Source organism: Solea solea, chromosome 3 (genome assembly GCF_958295425.1).
Source record: "Solea solea chromosome 3, fSolSol10.1, whole genome shotgun sequence".
NCBI classification, from domain to species: Eukaryota; Metazoa; Chordata; class Actinopteri; order Pleuronectiformes; family Soleidae; genus Solea; species Solea solea.
In genome coordinates, this window is record NC_081136.1 from 34,387,265 (window position 1) to 34,408,574 (window position 21,310).

At 41.7% G+C, this 21,310-nt stretch overlaps 5 protein-coding genes across 7 annotated transcripts; 2 read left to right on the forward strand and 3 right to left on the reverse strand.

Annotated features, from left to right (window-relative positions):
• Positions 1-82: 82 nt before the first annotated feature.
• depdc4 (DEP domain containing 4) lies at positions 83-5,587 on the reverse strand. Its single transcript, XM_058626231.1, has 9 exons — positions 5,473-5,587; positions 3,888-4,318; positions 3,353-3,504; positions 3,031-3,226; positions 2,672-2,919; positions 2,246-2,388; positions 1,940-2,065; positions 1,768-1,846; positions 83-1,422 (listed from the first exon to the last, which is right to left on the reverse strand). The coding sequence occupies exons 1-9, from the start codon at positions 5,566-5,568 to the stop codon at positions 1,223-1,225; spliced, it is 1,671 nt and encodes a 556-aa protein (XP_058482214.1). The 5' UTR covers positions 5,569-5,587; the 3' UTR covers positions 83-1,222.
• A 1,470-nt stretch (positions 5,588-7,057) lies between these two features.
• Positions 7,058-9,939, forward strand: LOC131457268 (4-galactosyl-N-acetylglucosaminide 3-alpha-L-fucosyltransferase 9-like). Of its 3 annotated transcripts, none has more exons than XM_058626229.1 (2): positions 7,058-7,225; positions 8,475-9,939. In XM_058626229.1, exon 2 carries the CDS (start codon positions 8,482-8,484, stop codon positions 9,625-9,627), a length of 1,146 nt encoding a protein of 381 aa, XP_058482212.1. In that variant the 5' UTR covers positions 7,058-7,225; positions 8,475-8,481; the 3' UTR covers positions 9,628-9,939. The 3 variants fall into 3 exon arrangements, with proteins under 3 accessions (XP_058482212.1, XP_058482213.1, XP_058482211.1); XM_058626230.1 differs by having other exon boundaries at positions 7,058-7,204; XM_058626228.1 differs by having other exon boundaries at positions 7,058-7,196.
• A 1,173-nt stretch (positions 9,940-11,112) lies between these two features.
• Positions 11,113-12,195, forward strand: LOC131456449 (4-galactosyl-N-acetylglucosaminide 3-alpha-L-fucosyltransferase 9-like). Its single transcript, XM_058624794.1, has 2 exons — positions 11,113-11,501; positions 11,583-12,195. The coding sequence occupies exons 1-2, from the start codon at positions 11,113-11,115 to the stop codon at positions 12,193-12,195; spliced, it is 1,002 nt and encodes a 333-aa protein (XP_058480777.1).
• Positions 12,196-14,508: 2,313 nt separating this feature from the next.
• Positions 14,509-15,784, reverse strand: LOC131456450 (4-galactosyl-N-acetylglucosaminide 3-alpha-L-fucosyltransferase 9-like). Its single transcript, XM_058624795.1, has one exon. The coding sequence runs from the start codon at positions 15,782-15,784 to the stop codon at positions 14,642-14,644; it is 1,143 nt and encodes a 380-aa protein (XP_058480778.1). The 3' UTR covers positions 14,509-14,641.
• A 2,071-nt stretch (positions 15,785-17,855) lies between these two features.
• On the reverse strand, positions 17,856-20,709 carry LOC131456847 (4-galactosyl-N-acetylglucosaminide 3-alpha-L-fucosyltransferase 9-like). Its single transcript, XM_058625506.1, has 3 exons — positions 20,645-20,709; positions 19,451-19,531; positions 17,856-19,138 (listed from the first exon to the last, which is right to left on the reverse strand). Exon 3 carries the CDS (start codon positions 19,127-19,129, stop codon positions 18,047-18,049), a length of 1,083 nt encoding a protein of 360 aa, XP_058481489.1. The 5' UTR covers positions 19,130-19,138; positions 19,451-19,531; positions 20,645-20,709; the 3' UTR covers positions 17,856-18,046.
• Between the last annotated feature and the right edge of the window lie 601 nt (positions 20,710-21,310).

The window sequence follows — 21,310 nt, forward strand, 5'->3', positions numbered from 1 at the left end:
CAACACAATATCAGATTTGTAGGATATAATTAAGTTCAGAGGAAACTGACGCACTAAAGAAAAAACTGAATGATCATAACCATTTTAGTTTTAAGACACGATGCATTTTTATTAGACCAGAAAATAAGGCATTCTTTACATTATAAAGTGCATTCTAACGTACGTTAATTAAAATTCACTGAGGTTTTGTCCCTTTAAAATAGTGCCTTTTTGTTTTAATTATGCCCCCCTTTCACGTTACATCCTACACCGCTTCAGTTAGTTACAGTTAAATATCCATGAAATTAGAATAGTGCACATTAACCTGAGTTGCCTAACACACACATTTACTTGTAAATTACACGTTTGTGTTTCCTCACTACAAATTTAAAATTAATTTAGCTACATTAGTGTTGGGATTTCTCAGCTGTACACAGTACAGTCCACTGAAAACAACAACAAAATGGCTGCTAGAATATCGTTACTGATCAATGATCAAATTGATTAAACACTAAAGCCCAAGCTGAGTGCACAGTATCACTTTTGACAAACGCAGTCATTAACGAAGCACCCGTCGACCCTTAAACAGCTCAAATGGATCATGCAAATACACCTGCAAGGCATCCATCATTCCACTATCTGTGCTCCACCTCAAAACAGAGTGATTTCACGTAAATCAATTGAGCGGAAGATGACTTTCTGCTCTAATACCATTTCATTTCAACAAAAAATTCCAAACCAAAAAAAAATTTAAAAATCAGTGTCACCAGTGTACAAGAGAAAACGAACAAAAACTAACAATTTTAGCTTCTCCAGGTCATCATCTCCCTCTCATTTCCTACTTTCCCACCGGTCAAAAAAACCCATTTAAACTACTGGGTTTAGTATCGCCGCCGATGAAGATGATGAATTGTTGACCAACTAGTGCAAAACCAGTCACAACTACGGTTTAATTCCAATTCCTACAACTACAAAAAGTGTCTCTCAAACATAATAAAGCTACAGCAACACAATGTATGTGTATTGTAGAGACAGCTGCATTCAGGCAGTCACTTAAATTATACATCTATATCTATTACACACTGGATTGGATGAAAGGAATTAGCAGTGGACCAGTTTAACAGTATCCCAAATTACAAAACCACCATTTAATGTTGTGCTTTGCAATATTAGTATGCCTTAGTGTAAGCGCTGTACCCAATCGAAGCCTGACCTGAAAAATCAAAACCGTGTGCCGCCCATTTCAGAAGGTGCTGGAGCAATGCTGGAGGAAAACCACCGGGTGGTGCTTTTCAAAATCTCTGAGCAGCTTCCTCCTCTGCTTGACGGACACGCTCTCGCTGGACGAAACGTCGCACAGGAGCTGTTTGAGGCTCTCCAGGGTGGCTGCCTCACACTGGTCCTCGTAGTCCTGTGGGGTCACCTGCTGGCAGAAGGTGAACACTGCAAGCAAGGCACATGGGGCGGTTAAGATTTGAGCAAGTGCAATCTGCAAAACACAGGGGCATAAGACAAGTGTGCTGAACTAAAACGGATTTGGCAACCTTTAAGTTTTTAACATTCACTCAATTGGAATGATTAAATTGTGTTATTTTTTTCAGGGTAGTACAAGTGCATTTTTGTTGCAGATCAGGTGACAACATGAGCTCATTTTGGGGCCGAATTGTCATCAAAATCCTGACTTAAAGACGGTATTCGCAATAATTGTCATGTTTCATGTACAATAAATACTGTAAATATGTAAAACGTCTGGCTCGTACACTTATATTCATAGTGTATTTGACTTACTGGGAAGTGAATCGGGGTCTCTTCCCTGCTGCATGTTCCCCAGCGTTCTCCTCACGGCTTCGATGAGAGACGCAGGGGTCTGTGTTGGACAAGAACAGGCGAAGGTAAAGTCAAGCTAACGAGAATCACGCGCCTCACAGTTTGCAGTGATTGCGAGATAACAGACGTGTACCATGAAGAGCTCGGTGTGATTGTCCGCGAGAAAAAGAGCCAGGGTTTCACTCTGGGATCGACTCAGCTCTTGATTCTGCACAATTGCCTTGAGAAACGTGCGGCAGACCAAGGCCCTGTTTTCAATCTGCAATGAAAAAAAAAACGATCATAGATCCATAGACATGTGAACTGCTCGTCTACCTTAACTGTAATACAACATAACAGAACATAACAAAATTTAAAAAAAACCACCTCTGAACAATACTCCGTAATAAGGCTGTGTAATAAGTATGGGTACAAAGAGGCGCTGATGAAGACGAGTTACTTGTTTCTGCAGACGACAGGAACCCGGGTCAGCTGCTATGGCCATGAAGGCCAATAATCTCCGCAGCTCATCTCTCACGTTTGGCTCCAGTAGCCGCAAACACAACTGTGAGGCTTTAATGGCATCCTGCACCTTTCCTCCATCTTGAAAGGAAGAAGAAGACGTGGTCAGTTCAGAAAATAAGCCAGGACATAATGTCAAGTAATCTTCTACATTTTAAGATGATATAAGCATAGACTGTACATAACGGTGCACGCGTTCTTCCAGGTTGAAAAATGGCGCAAAAAAGCTATGTGTGCTACATATGAAAGCTACGGGTGTATGAGCTGCTCCACACAAATCTCAACCCCTCAAATCTCAAGTGGGGAGTTAGTTTATGCACCCCAAAAACAGATGATAAAGCAGAACATCCATGAGTGAGCTTACCAAGTAGATTCAGGATTGCCACATGGATATCTAGGTAGCGTCCTGAGAGAAGGGGGGCTTTCTCCTGTCCACTGTAGTACTTGGAAATAATGTCAAAGAGAAGTCTCTTTTGGTTTGCCGTCTGCTCTGCATTTCCATCCTCCACAGAGGCACCACTGCGTTGGCTGAGCTGTTCCCCTGCAAACACAATCAGCTGGTCAGGGAAGAGCTCCAGGCAGTCTGCTGCAGCCGACAGCCAGCCATCCAACCTGAGATCAAAAGGGGAGAACAAAAGATAACTTTTGGCCAAAATTCCTTTTTGCCACATCCATTTTGTCCAATGCATGAAAAGCTTTAACATAAGTATTTACAGCACTGACTGGGGCAGGCTAAGGGCATCGGGCAGCTCTCTCTCCAGGCACATGTTGGAGAAAACCAGGTCCTGGGTGTTCAGGAGAGCTCTACAGGCCTGAGGCTGAACTCGGACAGGAGAGGTCAGGATGCAGTCCAGCATGGGTAACTCTACGATCTGCAGCAGCTGCAGCAGCGTGTGCTGCTTCCAAACCTCACCCACGACTGAAAGAATGAAAATGTTGTGGGATAATTCTGTACTGAATAGCTAGAAAGTTTGGTTTACCAATTCAAAACAATACAGAAATAAAGAATTGTGGGCAACATAGAACTACAGAGTTCTAGTCTCACCAGCTTTAGATAGAAAGGCGTATGAAGTCGCAGCTGCGTTTGAAGCTGGTGAAACACGCGGGCGCAGGTTGACGGTCTTCAGCAGCCTCTCAACCCTTGAGTCTGACGGCCCGACAGCGAGTGGATTGGAGATCGTTCTCAGTTCGTTCAGCCTGCAGAATACAAAAATGTTCTCTTCATTAAAAAGAAAAAAATAATTAATTACTAGGTTTGATTATAAGCCCAAGTGCTTTAATACAGTATCAAACTGTTTGTGTCTGTGGAGAAGGGTGTAATTATATGGCTGTCAGTTAAACATGTAAATAACACAGTATGAATAATGAATACTGTAAAAATTAGGGATGTCCCGATCATAATTAAGTAAAAAATATTGTTTATTTTAATGACAGCGGCCTGTTATGTAGGGGAAAGACAAGTTTGGGATTGAGACTCGGGATCAGCAGATAATTAATAATCAGGACATCCCTTGTTCAAAGGTTAACAAAATTCAAAATGAACAGATTTTGTATTTTGGAAAAAGGTCCCCAAAAGCAACCTGGAGCTCTTCCGTCTCTTAATCCCAAACTCCTCCGGCGGCACATTTTCTGTCACACTATTGCAGTCCGTCGCGGAAGATCCAGGCAACACTTTACATTCCAGAAAGCGGTAGAGGCTAGAGCTGTTGTCCTCAAAGGCCACCTCCTTGTCTCTACAAAACAGCTTTGTGCCAACTGGCTCGAACACCTTCGCCTCCATCAGAGCCTGGCAGAGTCGGGCAGCTTTGAGGCGAGATACTTCACTCGCGCAAAACACCACGTTCTGCATCAAATAACTGAGCACAGCGTCCACGGCGTCCGAGCCAGTGAAACACTCGGCATGAACACGTAGATGGCGCCTACAGCGGCGCACCTCCACCTGGGTTTGGAGGGCCTGGATGATGTTGTGCCACAGCTGGGTGGCACCAAAGGGGCCTGAAAATCCAATAAGACACGACAAAATGACAAATGAATGACATCACATCTGCCTTACGGATTAAGAAACACCGTTGCCCTATTTATTTATTCCAGTGGTTTCTTGTTTTTTTTATTATTATTTGTATTATTTTATTTTAAATAATCACAGTAGCCACAGCCCAAAATATATACATATATACATCCATATAAATATATATAAATACACATATGTATATATATATATATATATATATATATATACATATATTTATATATACACACATACATACATACATACATATATATACATACATATATACACATACATACGTACATACATATACACACACACATACATATATACACATATATACATATATACGTATATATGTATATATATACATATATATGTATATACACACATACATACATATATACACATATACACATATATGTATATATATACACACATACATATGTATATAGGTATATACAGTGCGTATAGGTTAGCATAGAACATTAAATAATTAAAACTAGCCCTGAAACAATGATTAAAACAAGACGTTTGATTGTTTCAGATTCTTACAACAAAGAAATCATTAAAAGTGAACAATACAAGACATTCGAGAACGTCATCATTTCTAGGTTTGACAAACACTGATGGACCAAACGATTACTCGATTAATCGCGAAAATAATCAACCGATTCAAAGATTATGACAATAATCGCTTGGTGCAGCGCTGATTAAAACCAGCAATAAACTGCAGCATTTACGAATTGCCAATTGCATTGTTGCAGATTCCAAATCCAATTTGAAAACGATTACTTTCAGTCCTGCTTACGAGTAACGTGTACCAGTAAAGTACCTTTACTTTCCATGTAAACCTGTCACTTCAGTCATTTTACATGTGTTTTTGTCTAGTTGTTTTCAAATGAGTTGTTATATTACTTACTACTGCAGTGATATCTTATCTAAATACCCCACGTTGCCATATTCTGACTTATTAAACCTCCTAAACACATAACCTATGATCACAACGGTGGTGCGGGCTCATACACTGACCCGTCACCGCTGTCATAAAACACGCAGAACCGAGAACCGTCTGTCTGGTGACGTGACTTTAAAGGATATTATCTGACTAAAAAAAAACAAAACACAATGAGTTATTTTACTTGTACTGTACCGTGCTGTATGTTTTCCCGAAAACTTCTAGTTTGGCTGTTCAATCGTCTGAATCGCGGAGTCAAATCGACCGCCATTTTGAGCGCTCTGTGTGACGTCATCACGTTTGCCTACGTCTACTTCGTCCATGAACGAGCTGTGCACTACTGCCTCCTACAGGCGATAATCAGTACACTCTTGTGTATGTCGTAGCAGACGGATTGTACAGTTCTTTTCACCCATTTGGAATAAAAAAAATGGAATTATATATAACTTATAATTTACAACAAAGTACAACAAATGTTTTAGTTGGATTGCTCACGTTTTTTTTTGACTAAATGTAACAAATTCCAGATCAACCCAACTAACATCCAGAAGATCCAGGAGGACGCTTTCCTGTGCCTTATGGGCATTTGGAGCCAAAAGCATTGTTACAGACTTACTAGTCCAGGGGTCTCCTCTTCGGCCCCTCTGCAGTGGCTCCCTGTATATTTGAAAAATTCAGGGCCCTTGGGCTAGAGGTAGGTGCCATTCACTAGACTAGCATTTTTACAAAACAGGTTCAGCCAGTCTGACCTTGGTGCTTGCTACACAAGTTTCTGACACCTATATCTTATCAACACCTTAGTGGAATATCACTCCACTGCAGGCAGTGAAAGGTTGTCATTAAATCATCAATTGCACACTTTTTCTTCTTAATTTTCTAGAAGTCACGATAAGAATAACGTGTGCCGTGTCACTCCTTTTTCAAAATAAATTTTAGGTGTTCAAACAACGCACAATCACATAAAGAAAATATTCCTCACTGTTACAACCCTAACTCGTTGGGGAAGGGGAAATAACATAAATAACCAGATGGAATTGGTTTAGCGAAAATGTGTTTGTTTTATAAATACGGAAGGTAAATCTAACATAAATCAATCACAATAAACCAAGGGAGGTGGCAGCTATCCCCAAAATTGAAATACAAAAACAAACCAAAACCAAAACTGGGAATAACACCCCTAAGTCCGATGTAACAAGGACAGAGTTTGGCAACTAAACAAAGTACAGGCTCAGGGCCGTCAACGTAGAGCACACACTTAAAAATTCACGTCACGTTTTGTGACCTAATCCACAACATGTCTTCAACAATACCGTCACACACTATTTCGATGATCTAATTACAATGATTATTGACCGAAATGCCATTTTTCGCAACAACAGTTCCGCTGAAATCAGAATCGCTGTATGCTATACCAACCCAATGTTTTGGGTGTGTAAGTGTGTATTTAGAAGAATAAGAATATAAGAATAAGAGAGAAAAATACTGTGAGGAATGTAAGGTGCACCTTTGCCTGGACAAGGAAAGGAGAAACAGTTTTTTGCCTATACCACAAAAAGAAATAAAAAATGTAAAGTATTTAGTGACATCCAGTCTTGTATGAAGTACCAAAAAGGGATACTTGAGCAAAAGTACAAATATCATACCAGAAAATGTATGATATTTGTAAAGTATATGTAATGTGATATACTTAACTTTTAGAAGTCCACCTTCCTTCCCCCCTCCCCAAAAGAAAACTCACCTGACGACACAGACACTTAAATCACTGTTCCTTCCTGCTACTATAACACTCACACCCCCCCTCAGAGAAAGAAAAGAGGACACATTTTGGTCAATGTGTCTTCCACACAATCTTAAGAGGAAATCAGAGGAAACGTTTCTTCTTCTTCTCTCTTTTTTTTTTTCTCTGCATTTTTCTTCTTCGCGGTGAGACGGTTTGTTCATTTGTTCAAAAAGTATGTTGTAGCAGACTTATTTCACTCTATTTGGATTTTAACTATATATATATATATATATATATAATATATATATAATATATATATATATATAATAGGTACCTTCAGAAATAAATAAAGGTTGCACTGTCTGTTTGAATGTATTGATATTATTATCAGACAGGCACCGGCTGTAGCTGTTTTTAATTCATTATTGTACAATTAAATGTGAGTAAATAGCGACTCATTTAAACTAAGGTAATCTTCTTTGTGTACATCAATACCAATGTCAATGAGATTATTTATTAAAACAGATTTTGATATTTAATAGTACAGATACAAAAGTGGTATTGATCTTTATTAAATTAGAATGTCTAACTGTAGAATGTACTGTGTAGTCTGAATAATGCCTTTTCAGAGGAAGATTTTTTGTAAACTGTAAACCCTCTGCAGAGATCACTAACAATTACATTACTCTTGTGTTTTAAAATTTAAAAAACATTTCTAAAAATAAAAAATGCCCTCTCTCTCACACACACACACACACACACACACACACACACACTTGTGGGCGTGGACCAGGGGTCACATACAATGCAATTTGATCTAAAATAATAGCATAATAAATGTTTCCTGCTTGTTTTACATTTAATGATGTATCTTTTGCAAATGTTGACCATTTACACAACACACAGATCACAGTGGATCCACAAGCTCTCGAGCTCTCTTTGTTTTGTCATAAAAACAGGGTCAACGAGTCTGCCCTTGGCGCTGAAGCCTGTTTAGCAACTTTCACGGCAAGATTTTCTGTCACCAAGTAACGGGTGTGATTTCACACGTAGTGAAGTGCAGTTATTCTCGATGTAAAAGTAAAATTACACATTTTAAAAAATGACTTTAAAAAGTACAAGCACACAAAAAACTTTCTAAAATATTGCTTAATTAAAAGTCAGAAAGTATATGTCATTTACTGTACTTTAGTATGAAGAGTTTCCAACTTTTACTCCTGTGTTTTCAAACTTAACATGCTTTAAAACGCTCATGTTGGAAACTTCATATTGCTTTACTAGAATAAGAAATGTCCATTACACGAGACGTAAGCTGTTGATGAACACATTTTTGGGAGCTGAGTGAAAATCACTGCACTTCCTTTGTTACCACCTTTGTTTTTAGAATAAAAAAAAAAGGTTCCACTGCCACGTTAAATTAACACGACAAACTCATAAAAACTGAAACGAGTCAATGAACTCTGCTTGTCCATTCTCCACAGGTGAATCATGCTCCTCACAGGCGGTCAGATGACTTCCATGCGCACGTTTGCCTTCAGCTGCATCATGGTGTTGTGTTTCGCTGGACTTTTCTTCATTTATTACAAGCCTGATGTCAACTTCCCCACTTTTGCCATTCACACGGAGAGAAGAGACCACTCTTGTCAGTGTCCAGTGGACGCAGTGGAGCAGAGATCGAACCCCAACTGTTCCTCAGAGCCGCAGATCGACCCAACTGACGTCCAGAAGATCCAGGAGGACGCTGAGCCTGACACTGTTGTCTTGGTCTGGTTCTGGCCGTTTGGTGCTAAGATTAATCTCAACTGCGACACACACAATTTCAAAAGATGCCTCTTGACGGCGGACAAGTCTCTCTATGATGAAGCCCATGGCGTTCTCATCCACCACAGGGACATCAGAGGGGACAACTTGCCAAAAGATCCTCGTCCCTGGTTCCAGAAGTGGGTGTGGTATAACATGGAGTCACCAACAAACACACAGCAAGTATCTCACATTGATGAATTATTCAACTTGACCTGCAGTTATCGCCTGGAGTCAAACATCCCTGTGCCTTATGGACATTTGGAGCCACGAGCATCTGGAGAGAAGACTTTCCAAGTGCCACCAAAGGACAAGCTGGTCTGTTGGATTGTGAGCCACTGGAACCCAAATCTTACAAGAGTTCAGTTCTACAATGAATTGAAAAAACATGTGAATATAAGTGTTTATGGACGAGCTGTTAGAAAGCCCACAACTAAAGAAGAATATGATCCCATTGTATCTCGTTGTAAATTTTACCTGGCCTTTGAAAACTCTGTACACAAAGACTACATTTCAGAGAAGTTGTACCGCCCTCTGATGTTAGGAACTATACCTGTTACTCTGGGCCCTACAAGGCAAAACTATGAGGACCATGTCCCAGGTGATTCTTTCATTCATGTCGATGACTTCCCCACAGCAAAGCAGCTGGCAGACAGGCTACTTTACCTCCACCGAAAAGATGATGAATATATGAAATACTTTGAATGGACCAAAAAGTATAAAGTTAAAAGGGCAGTGTTTGGTACAACACACGCCTGCAAAACATGCTCTTACCTACAACAACACAGAGGGTACGAGGCTTCTCGGAATCTTAAAGAGTGGTTCTGGGGTTGATGTGAAACAGATTTAATGTCACCTCATGTGCAAGTAGAAGTGAGTTGACATGGCATGTGGTTTTTTTTTGATTCTTTGGTTTCTTGTCACGGTGGTGGAATGTACCCTCTAATAACGTGGTAGGACTGGAACAGGACAGGAAACCTAAAGGTGTGGAGATTAAGGGAGGCACACCTTTTGTCTTTGTTATAATGAAGTAAACATGTTATCAGTGCAAGTGTCGATGCAACAAGTTGAACAGAAGCCATTGCGATTGCTACATTGTTCAGGGGACTTTTTCTTTTGTGAATAAAGACTTTTTTCAATCATGAACACAGAGTCTGACTCACTTGTTTAACAGCCTTCAATGAATTGGTGTAATTCACCAAGTCATTTTTGAATGATATGATATTTTGTATGATATCATTCCCTCTCTAATTAACACTAACCCAAACCCCTAACCCTTTCAACAACCTAAAAACCAGTGTACCTACGTATTAGTGTCATGAAGTACTGAAAAGGGATAGTTGAGTAAAAGTACAACAATCTTTTTTTTTTTTTTTTTTAAGTATACGTCATTTACTGTATGATGTACTGATATGTACTTAAGTGTGGGAGCCAGAGTTAAGTTTAGTTCAGGGTTAGGTCGGGTGGTTGATGCCTTTAGACATTTAACCCCGCAATGCTGCACAGAGACGAAAGTGTGAGTGAATGGGTGCGAGTGGCAGAACTGTAGCGTGAAAGTGGCTCTGAGTGGTCGTCAAGGCTATAAAAGTGCTTTCATACATGCAGATTAATGACTGTTGGTCGTCGCTTGCGTTCCAAAGGTCATGTGAGTGAGAATTATTTGGAAAAACCATGTTTGAGCTACGCTCTCGTCATGCAAAGCGTATGAAATGCGTCAGTCTAATCACATCCCATTGTAAATGATTGTTTTATATTATATCCTGGTACAAAGGTACGAGGACTCACAGCAGCTGGATCAGAGGGAGCGTTTCAGGTTTTTGGGGGTTTTTTGTCTTCAAGGTGAGAATTTTGCATCCTCTTTTCTTTCCGACTAAAATCTTATGTTTCAGTCATTGTTTATCTAAGTGTGTCATCTCATCACAAAAGACTGTACAGTCTCAATGTGGCCTCGTCCCCTCAGGGTGACGCCGTTCAATTTAAAATTTGAACAGTATAATACGTACTTAAAATACCCTTTGATTGAGTCTTTGCGCACAAGAAAGTATCTTAAAAGACATCACACTTCCCCAGGTCTTGGGCCAGCATTTCCGTTTTCTTTCTTTATAGCACTTTAATATTTGAACGGCTCGCAGTAACCTTTATGGGTGGCAGCCGTGTCGCAAATGATCAAGAAAAAGTATTTCTGAGGACCTGTTTGCAGTCCACCTGCGCTGCCTATGCCACGGTATTATCTGAACCGACAGCTTGTGCATGTGCATGTGTTGGATGGTAAAAACTGTCCTGTGTGTGTGTGATCTTCTGTCTCTGCAGAGGTGAGCCATGTCGTGTCCGGTCAGCCAGATGACTCTCCTGCGCAGGGTCGTCCTCTGCTGCGTCATGGTGTCGTGTTTCGCCGGATTCTTCTTCATGTATTACAAGGCCGACATCGGCTTCCCCAATTTTGACGTCTCATTGAATAGGGACAATCACTCAAAGCAGCACGCCAACGCACCAGACGTCCAGGAGGACACTGAGCCCGACACTGTCGTGTTAATCTGGATGTGGCCGTTTGGCTTTAAGCTTAATCTCAACTGCGACATATACAACGTCAAAAGATGCCTCTTGACGGCGGACAAGTCTCTCTATGATGAAGCCCATGGCGTTCTCATCCACCACAGGGACATCAGAGGGGACAACTTGCCAAAAGATCCTCGTCCCTGGTTCCAGAAGTGGGTGTGGTTTAACATGGAGTCACCAACATTCACACAGCAAGTCCCTCACATTGATGAATTATTCAACTTGACCTGCAGTTATCGCCTGGAGTCAAACATCCCTGTGCCTTATGGACATTTGGAGCCACGAGCATCTGGAGAGGAGACTTTCCAAGTGCCACCAAAGGACAAGCTGGTCTGTTGGATTGTGAGCAACTGGAATGAGCGATTCAGAAGAGTTCAGTTCTACAATGAATTGAAAAAACATGTGAATATAAGTGTTTATGGACGAGCTTTTGGAAAGCCCACGTCTGAAGAAGAATATGATCACATTGTATCTCGTTGTAAATTTTACCTGGCCTTTGAAAACTCTGTGCACAAAGACTACATTTCAGACAAGTTGTACCGCCCGATGGTTTTGGGAGCTTTACCTGTTACTCTGGGCCCTACAAGGCAAAACTATGAGGACCATGTCCCAGGTGATTCTTTCATTCATGTCGATGACTTCCCCACAGCAAAGCAGCTGGCAGACAGGCTACTTTACCTCCACCGAAATGATACTGAATATATGAAATACTTTGAATGGACCAAAAAGTATAAAATTAAAAGTTCACAGTTTGGTACAACACACGCCTGCAAAACATGCTCTTACCTACAACAACACAGAGGGTACGAGGCTTCTCGGAATCTCAAAGAGTGGTTCTGGGGTTAATGTAGAACTCCATGTTTGGCACCTACACCAAGAAGGTGTGTGAGACGTATAACTCAAAAAAGTTACGTACAGATTGAATCAAATGATCGCGCTAATTGCGATTAATTAATTACAGTCGTAATTAGCGGGTTATGTTTTTTAACCGCATTTAATTTTTAACTTTCCTGTTTCTGTATGCGAGTTGCTTTTTTATAAAAATCCGTTTTTATGTGCTGGGGCTTGAGTTGTTGGGGTTGGAAAACAATGGTCAGTCACACCCTGAAGAGGACATGGGCTGTCATTGTGTTTGGAGCATGTGAGGGTTCTCGGCCCAATGAACGGGACGTTTACATTTGAAAAACGCCCCGACGGCACCATTAATAACGGTACAGTGATAAGCCTTCTGTGTTATAAGGAGTTTGCTTTCCACCGAAGCCGCTCGAGTTTAGCCTAGCACGTCAATGCAAGGCACCCAGCCGCGAGTGCGGCCACAGCTAACGCTAGCAGTGAAGACGTTAGCAATTTAGCGAGCCGCAGCGAAGCTCTTTGCCAAACTAAACTGGAGAACATCCCATGTATGAGCAAGTCCGTGACCGACAGGCTACTTTATATGGACCGGGTGTTTTCTTTTATTTGCGTTTTCTAGTTATTTGGAGTTTGACAAAAGAACACAGCTGCATCTGTTCATGTTTGTAAAAACAATAAATGACTTTATTAAGCCACTTTTTGGTTGTATATCAATCTTTTGATCTGCAGTAATAATGAAATTTAAATAGCAGTTTTTAGGTGAGATTAAAAAAGACATTCATTTCATTAATTAATTACAGATCATAATCAACTAATCTCTCAATTTTTTAAATTTGGATATTAATTGAAATTGTCGGCCTACTCGGTAGCAAATTATGATTTTAAAAGTAACTAAGCAGATTGCAATGTATTGTAAAATTACAGACTTAAGAAAAACTCACAAAAGTACGAGTACTCCACGAGGAATTACAGTAATATGAGTACAGTAGTTGTAATTATTTACCTCCACCACTGATTCACTCAGCTACTTGGTGTTTACATTGTGGTCATTAGGTTGCCCTAGTTAGAGCAACTTGCATCATATTTCACATTAACACCACATTGAGTTCATTTACTTTGTGCGACCATGGCAGCCTTGATAGAGGCGCCTAACGTGAGCTAGCGAAGCGAAGTTAGCTTAGCTGGCGTTAGCTTTTTCACTGTGTTAAGCTAGGCAGCCGCATGCTATTCAATGTGAGGTTGACGAGTGTTAACCAAAAGTTGTCGTGCTGTTGGGAACAAAGTCCGTTCTGTTAATATTTTTTATCCACTTCTGACGAAACGCCGTGGTCCTCCGCAGACAGGGGGCACTCTTCATGAGGTAGAGGTTGCGCAGGTTCTTCCTGACTTCCTAGACATTGTTGTGATAATTATTGTTGCATAAAAAGTGCAGGTAAAAGTAGAAATGTACACTTCTTATGACGCCACCGCAGCAATGGCGGCTTGTTTACTTCCGGTACTTTGGCGGATTCGTCTATAACACGTGGCGTTTGGTGGAAGAAAAGTAAAGTAAAAAAGTATAAAAAGGCCCACAAATCAGAAGAAATAAACAATGAAACCTTTTCATTTTATTTTGTACCTCCCTGCTATCCATTGAGTTCAGGTTACTTCGTCTGAAAATGACAATCAATATAAAGTTATAATTATCTTTTAATGTCTTCTGTGTTCTCTCTCTCTGAGGCTGTGTGTGTATTGTAATAGTAGTGCCAGGGAGTGTAAGAGAAATTGAAATGTCAGGTTGGGCGAGTTTCTCGCTCTGTGAAAATACATACAGACAGTTTGTTCTTCCACCGGCTCGACACGCCTTGGCACAGCACGGTGCGGTTATTTTGCATTTCCGTGCCTCTGTGCCTCCCTTAATCTCCACACCTTTTGGTTTCCTGGAGTGACACCTGTTACGACCCCAGGGTCGTGACTGCTTTTTCCCTGTGTGTATGTGTCTGCATGTGAGTGTGAGATGGGTTGCAGGTGTGCATGTTTTGAGTGATTGACCTGTGTGAGTGAGTCTAGGTGAAGCCTGGGAGCTGATTGGTCCTGCCCGGAAGGAATCTGATTAAGAGGCCTGAACATCCCAGCTGCAGCAGACTTCCTCAAACCACTCACAGCCAGACTGCCCGTAGACGTGTTGTGCTTGCTTTTAATAAACCTGTAAAATGGTTTGTTTGACTTGTTGCTGGTGGTTTCTTAGGAGTTGAGAAGAGGGAGTCTCATTATGCATGTTGTGATCAGGTTTTCCCCTAGGCCTGGTCGTAACACACCACAACCAGGTACCAGTCCTACCACTTTATTAGAGGGTACATTCCACCACCGTGAAAAGAAGCCAAAGAATCAAAAAAAAAAAACACATGCCATGTCAACTCACTTCTACTTGCACATGAGGTGACATTAAATCTGTCTCACATTAACCCCAGAGCCACTCTTTAAGATTCCGAGAAGCCTCGTACCCTCTGTGTTGTTGTAGGTAAGAGCATGTTTTGCAGGCGTGTGTTGTACCAAACACTGCCCTTTTAACTTTATACTTTTTTGTCCATTCAAAGTATTTCATATATTCAGTATCATTTCGGTGGAGGTAAAGTAGCCTGTCTGCCAGCTGCTTTGCTGTGGGGAAGTCATCGACATGAATGAAAGAATCACCTGGGACATGGTCCTCATAGTTTTGCCTTGTAGGGCCCAGAGTAACAGGTATAGTTCCTAACATCAGAGGGCGATACAACTTCTCTGTAATGTAGTCTTTGTGCACAGAGTTTTCAAAGGACAGGTAAAATTTACAACTGGACACAATGTGATTATATTGTTCACCATTGACTGGTTTTCTAAAAGCTTTCCCATAAACAGTTATATTCACATGTTTTTTCAATTCATTGTAGAACTCAACTCTTCTGAATCGCTCGTTCCAGTGGCTCACAATCCAACAGACCAGCTTGTCCTTTGGTGTCACTTGGAAAGTCTCCTCTCCAGATGCTCGTGGCTCCAAATGTCCATAAGGCACAGGGATGTTTGAATCCTGGCGATAACTGCAGGTCAAGTTGAATAATTCATCAATGTGAGGGACTTGCTGTGTGTTTGTTGGTGACTCCATGTTAAACCACACCCACTTCTGGAACCAGGGACGAGGATCTTTCGGCAAGTTGTCCCCTATATTCTTGTGGTGGATGAGAACACCATGGGCTTCATCATAGAGAGACTTGTCCGCCGTCAAGAGGCATCTTTTGACGTTGTGTTTGTCGCAGCTGAGATCAAACTTAAAGCCAAACGGCCAGAACCAGACCAAGACAACAGTGTCAGGCTCAGCGTCCTCCTGGATCTTCTGGACGACAGTTGGGTCGATCTGCGGCTCGGAGGAACAGTTGGGGTTCGAGCTCTGCTTCACTGCGTCCACTGGACACTGACAAGAGTGGTTACTTCTCTCCGTGTGAAAGGCAATAGTGGGGAAGTTGACATCAGGCTTGTAATACATGAAGAAAAGTCCAGCGAAGCACAACACCATGATGCAGCTGAAGACAAACTTGGGCAAGAAAGTCATCTGACCACCTGCGAGGGACATGATTCACCTGTGGAGAATGGACAAGCATAGCTTTAAGTACGATGTGACTTGTGACTGACGGTGGGTGGGATTGTAGCAGCAGTACCAGGAAGTGTAACAGTCACTTAAATGTGGTGATATTTACTGAAAGGGTTATCTTTACAAATACCATTGTTTGCTTTTTCAGTCATCCTCATATTTGTCTTGTTCTTGTTTTACACCTCAGTACATTCTTATGTATGTTCTAGCAGACTTGTTTAAAAAAAATACTGTGTAGTCTGAATAATCCCGTGTGAAGCCCTCTCAGGTATTACTAACAACTCCATGGAGCTCACAGTCTATGAGACAAAGACTTTTGTTTACTCTTTTACTCTTTAAAACAATTTATTTCATTCCATGTTGGAAACTTCGCATTGCTTTTCTAAAAAAAAAAAAAAAAACACAAAAAAACTTTGCACTTTCTTTGTAACCACCTTTGTTTTTAGAATTTAAAAAAAGGTTTCACTAAATATCACAAATTCTGTCAAAGTACTGTAGCAGTGTTATTGCTGGCAGCCAAAATGCTTATTAGTTTTAGTCACATTTTGGTCATGTGATAGTTTTAGTTAAAAAAAAAAAAGATAGTCTTTTAACAACTTCATTTAAGTCAATAACTATTGGAGATTACTGAAACCTTTAATCTCCATATTTCAACTTTTCAACAGTTTTTTGCCACCCCTCACGGTTGTCGGTGGACCCGGGGTCCCTCTGTCACCAGGGCGGGGAGCGAGGGGTCGGCGGTGACGTCGCAACCCACCTGACCTGTCTTGAAACACGGACCAAGGAATTTTTAGGTTTTAATTGACAGGTTAAATGTTGTGCATTCTGAACGTCTGACAAACCACCCGCTAACATTTACGTCTCGTCAACGAAAACTCACACACACGTCTCGTCATGTTTTTGCGTCATCAAAGACCCACGTTCGTCTCGTCACCGTCTCGTTATCGTGGCGAAAAAAAAAAAAAAGGGGGCGTCAACGATATAATTGCGTCATCGCTGACGAAAACAACGCTGTACTGTATATGTTAGTAACTTTCCTTCACTGTGGTTACAACCTCCGTTTGTTATTCTTTTCATTGTCAAATGTTAACATTTCACAATGTTTGTCGTTAAATAAATGGCAACCCTTTAACACGAATAACTCATGAAGCACTCTCAAATCAATATGTTAAAAAGTCACATGGTACTTAAAGCCCAAACAACTGGAACAAGTCAGTGAAATGTGCTTGTCCATTCTCCACAGGTGAAATCATGCTCCTCACAGACGGTCAGACGACTGCCGTTGTTCATCGAAATCCATTGAAAGGTGGATTCAGGCTTCAACTCAAACCACCGGTTGTCATTAAATGCTGGAAATGTATCATTTAGAGCTTAAAAAGGATGACAGGAATCACATCATTTGCCATAATTAAGTTGCCTTTCCACTGGCATAATACTGGTACTTTTTTTTTTTAGTACCTGCTCCGGCGAGGTTTCAAGCGAGCCAAGGCGATACTATGCGTGACAAGAGAACCAAGCCAACCTGTAGCTCAGTGACCATCCTTTTTACCAGGGAAATGTCTAAAAATGTCAATATTTAACAGGAGTCTGGTTAAATAAACCCTTGCCACTGTATTTCAGTCCAGTGACTGAGTCAGCGCTCCGGAGCAAGGAGGAAGTGCTGATCAAATAGTTTTAATGAAGTGATTCCAATGACTCAGTTACACTGAAAGTCACGTGTGTGTGTGTGTGTGTGTGTATGTGTGTGTGTGTGTGTGTGTGTGTGTGTGTGTGTGTGTGTGTGTGACATGGAAAACGGCAGTTTCAGTCGTGGAAAACTAACCTAAACCGAGCTGGGACCATAGGATTTCTTCTTTGCCTTTAGATGAGTCAATGATAGATGATAAAGTTTTAGTTATTTTAGATGTTTGATTAATGATTAAAGTAAAAATACGGCACAGTTTCAGGAGGCAGACTGCAAACACCTTCTGTGCTCAAAATAAAAAGTGTCTAAACCCCAAAAAGTTGTCCCTCGTGAACTAAAACTGTACAAATGAAAACGAAAAAAGGTAACTTGAATTAGACGAGTGCCAGTCCCGCCACTTTATTATTGAGCGCATTATTCCACCACAATGAACAAATACAGAGTCAACACATTCGGCAATTTCAACAAAAATCCATCCTTTACTGGTTGAGTTTATGCTGTTGAAAAACAGACCAAAGACAGAAGAACCCCTCTGAGCATCGGTAGCAAACCCTGCAGCATTAACCCCAGTACCACTCTTTAAGATTCCGACAAGCTTGGTAGCCTCTGTTTTTCTGCAGGTACGTGCATGTCCTGCAGGCATGTGTTCGACCAAAGTCTGCCCTCGTAACGTCAAACCTCTTCCTCCAGTCAAAGTATCTCATATACTCGTCATCATTTCGGTCGAGGTCGAGCAGCCGCTCTGCCAGCTGCTTTGCTGTGCGGAAGTCCTCGACGTGAATGAAAGAGTCCGCTGGGACGTGGTCCTCGTAGTTCTGCCTCGGGGGCCCCAGAGTAACTGGCACGGTTCCCAAAATCATAGGGCGGTACAACTTGTCTGAAATGTAATCTTGGTGCACAGAGTTTTCAAAGGCCAGGTAAAATTTACATCCGGACACGATGCGATCGTATTCTTCCTCGCTCGTGGGCTGCTCGAAGGCTTTCCCGTAAACGGAGACGTTCACGTGTTTCTTCAACTCGTTGTAGAACTGAACTCTTCTGAATTGCACGTGCCAGTTGCTCACAATCCAACAGACCAGCTTGTCCTTTGGTGGCACTTGCAAAGTCTCCTCTCCAGATACTCGTGGCTCCAGATGTCCATAAGGCACAGGGATGTTTGAATCCAGGCGGTAATTACAGGTCAAGTTGAATAACTCGTCGATGTGAGGGATATCGTGCGAGTTCGAAGGTGATTCCATGTTAAACCACACCCACTTTTGGAACCAGGGACGAGGATCTTTTGGCAAGTTGTCCCCTCTGATGTCCCTGTGGTGGATGAGAACACCATGGGCTTTATCATAGAGAGACTTGTCCGCCGTCAAGAGGCATCTTTTGACGTTGTATGTGTCGCAGCTGAGATTAAGCTTAAAGCCAAACGGCCACATCCAGATTAACACAACAGTGTCGGGCTCAGCGCCCTCCTGGACGTCCGTCGCGTTGGCGTGCTGCTTTGAGCGATTGTCCCTCTTCATGTAGACGTCAAAACTGGGGAAGCTGATGTCGGGCTTGTAATACATGAAGAAGAATCCAGCGAAACACGACACCACGACGCAGCGGAGGGCGACCCTGCGCAGGAGAGTCATCTGGCTGAACGGACACGACATGGCTCACCTCTGCAGAGACAGAAGATCACACACACGACAGTTTTTACCAACACACAAGCACATGCACAAGCTGTCGGTTCAGATAAAATACCGTGGCATAGGCAGCGCAGGTGGACTGCAAACAGGTCCTCAGAAATACTTTCAACATCTTCGCAATTCTGAAAAGCTGCAGTTTTTGGCAGTTTGTTGATCATTTGCGACACGGCTGCCACCCATAAAGGTTACTGCGGGCCGTTCAAATATTAAAGTGCTATAAAGAAAGAAACAACGACTGAAACATAAGACTTTAGTCGGAAAGAAAAGAGGACGCAGAATTCTCACCTTGAAGACAAAAAACCTCCCAAAAAGCAGAGAGGCTCCCTCTGATCCAGCTCCTGTGAGTCCTCTTCTCTTTCTGAGAGGCTGAGAATGAGTGACAGTTATTTTACCAGAATATAATACAGAACAATCATTTACAATGGGATGTGATGAGGCTAACACATTTTATACGTTTTACATAAAGAAAGCAAACCGGGTTTTTCCCGATTAACTTAATTATGGAACTTAAACAGTAAATGGTCTGTATTCATAAAAGCGCTTTTCTAGTGTCGATCGCTCTAACGTTCATCTATGTGCAGCATGTGGGGTTCAGGGTCTTGCCCAAGGACATATCGGCGCGTAGACTAGCGGAGCCTGAACCTTTGGAACCCACAACCTTCAAGTTGAAAGACGACCCGCTCAACAGCGGAGGGTGCAAGTCTCTCAAAATGATTTTTGGAGGACATGAACATAGAGCCAGAACTCACGGATTTCCGCAACCGCGTCAATCCCGGTGTTGGATTTGAACACCAACGCGCACCAATGGTATTTGAACGAACTTGTCCTAGAGCTTTCATGCGATCACCCTCAAACTCGGTGAGGTCTAAAACTTTAGATCTAAAGGATCTAAAGTTATTGAACGGTTGGATTCAGGCTCCTTTTCATCACCACCAGGAAATCTATCAGTGAGATCTGTGAAAGTATGACAGGAATCACCTAATTTGCCTTGATTAATCGTTTTCTTAACCACACCATCTTTGGTCAGATCTGTGGTTACTTTTGGCAGCTGCTTAGATTTCGTCTTTACCAGTTTTCGGTTTACCCTAACCCTTTTACGGCGTTTAATTAATAAAAAAGTAAAAATACTGTGCAGTTTCAGGGGGCAGCTACCCACACCTGAGCAAGAAGTGAATCCATCTCAAAATCTTTAAAAGAAATCGGATTGAATTTGTTAAATTTGTGAATACGTCACAGTTCAAAGTTCGCTTGGCTCATTTTGGAACTTCTGCACAAAAAAAAAAAAAGGACATAATATTAATCATAACTTTGACTCAACAACACATTCTTTAAGGCCTGAAGATGAACATGACACACAATTGAAAATCCTTACTGAGTCTGAGGCAAAACGGCATTTCATTAACATCAATATTGTCTAAACTGGCCGGGCATACAGACACAATCAAGAGACAACCAACCAATACAACCTCAGACAATCACCTTTTTTTTGCTTGTAACCTTCGGCGTGGATCTGAGGCGCAGTAGCATGTCACACTAGGTCCGTGTCATTGTGAGACAAACAACGGCAATGGGCCGTTGATAAAAGCTTGGTCTTGATTGAGAGTGAGTGGAATCAGGTGAGCACCTGGCGGCAGTGGGAGTGGAAATGGGCGGAGGAATCCTCTCCAAAGGTTGGCTGTTTTTACACTCAAGTCAAGGGGAAGATGATGCTTTCTCTCGTGTGCTGCCCGGCAGCTCGGTCACATAACGTTGTACTTTGTACCTCAGGAGTTTGTGGTTGATGGGACCGAAAGAACACTCTAGTCTGCTTCTCTGTCGTATCTCCATGACCGTTTAAATAAAATTCAAATAAATTCAGAGCCAAAGAAAACCCATCTTCTAAACTCAGAACCCCTCCCTTAGGGTGGGTGTGATTGTCAAATATTGTACCAGGATGTCCACCACAATCATTTACGTAAAGAGCAGGTTATAGTTTACAATATGGACAAACGTCAATGGGTTATATAGCCGAGCAAATAACACACAGTGGACCGATAACTGTTTCTCCAGTTCACTTTGCAAACTCTGCACGGCACTGAGATGGATAACAAACGTCCCGTGTCGTGTATATTTTTACAATGCCGGCGATCGTAAAGTGTTTCGGGT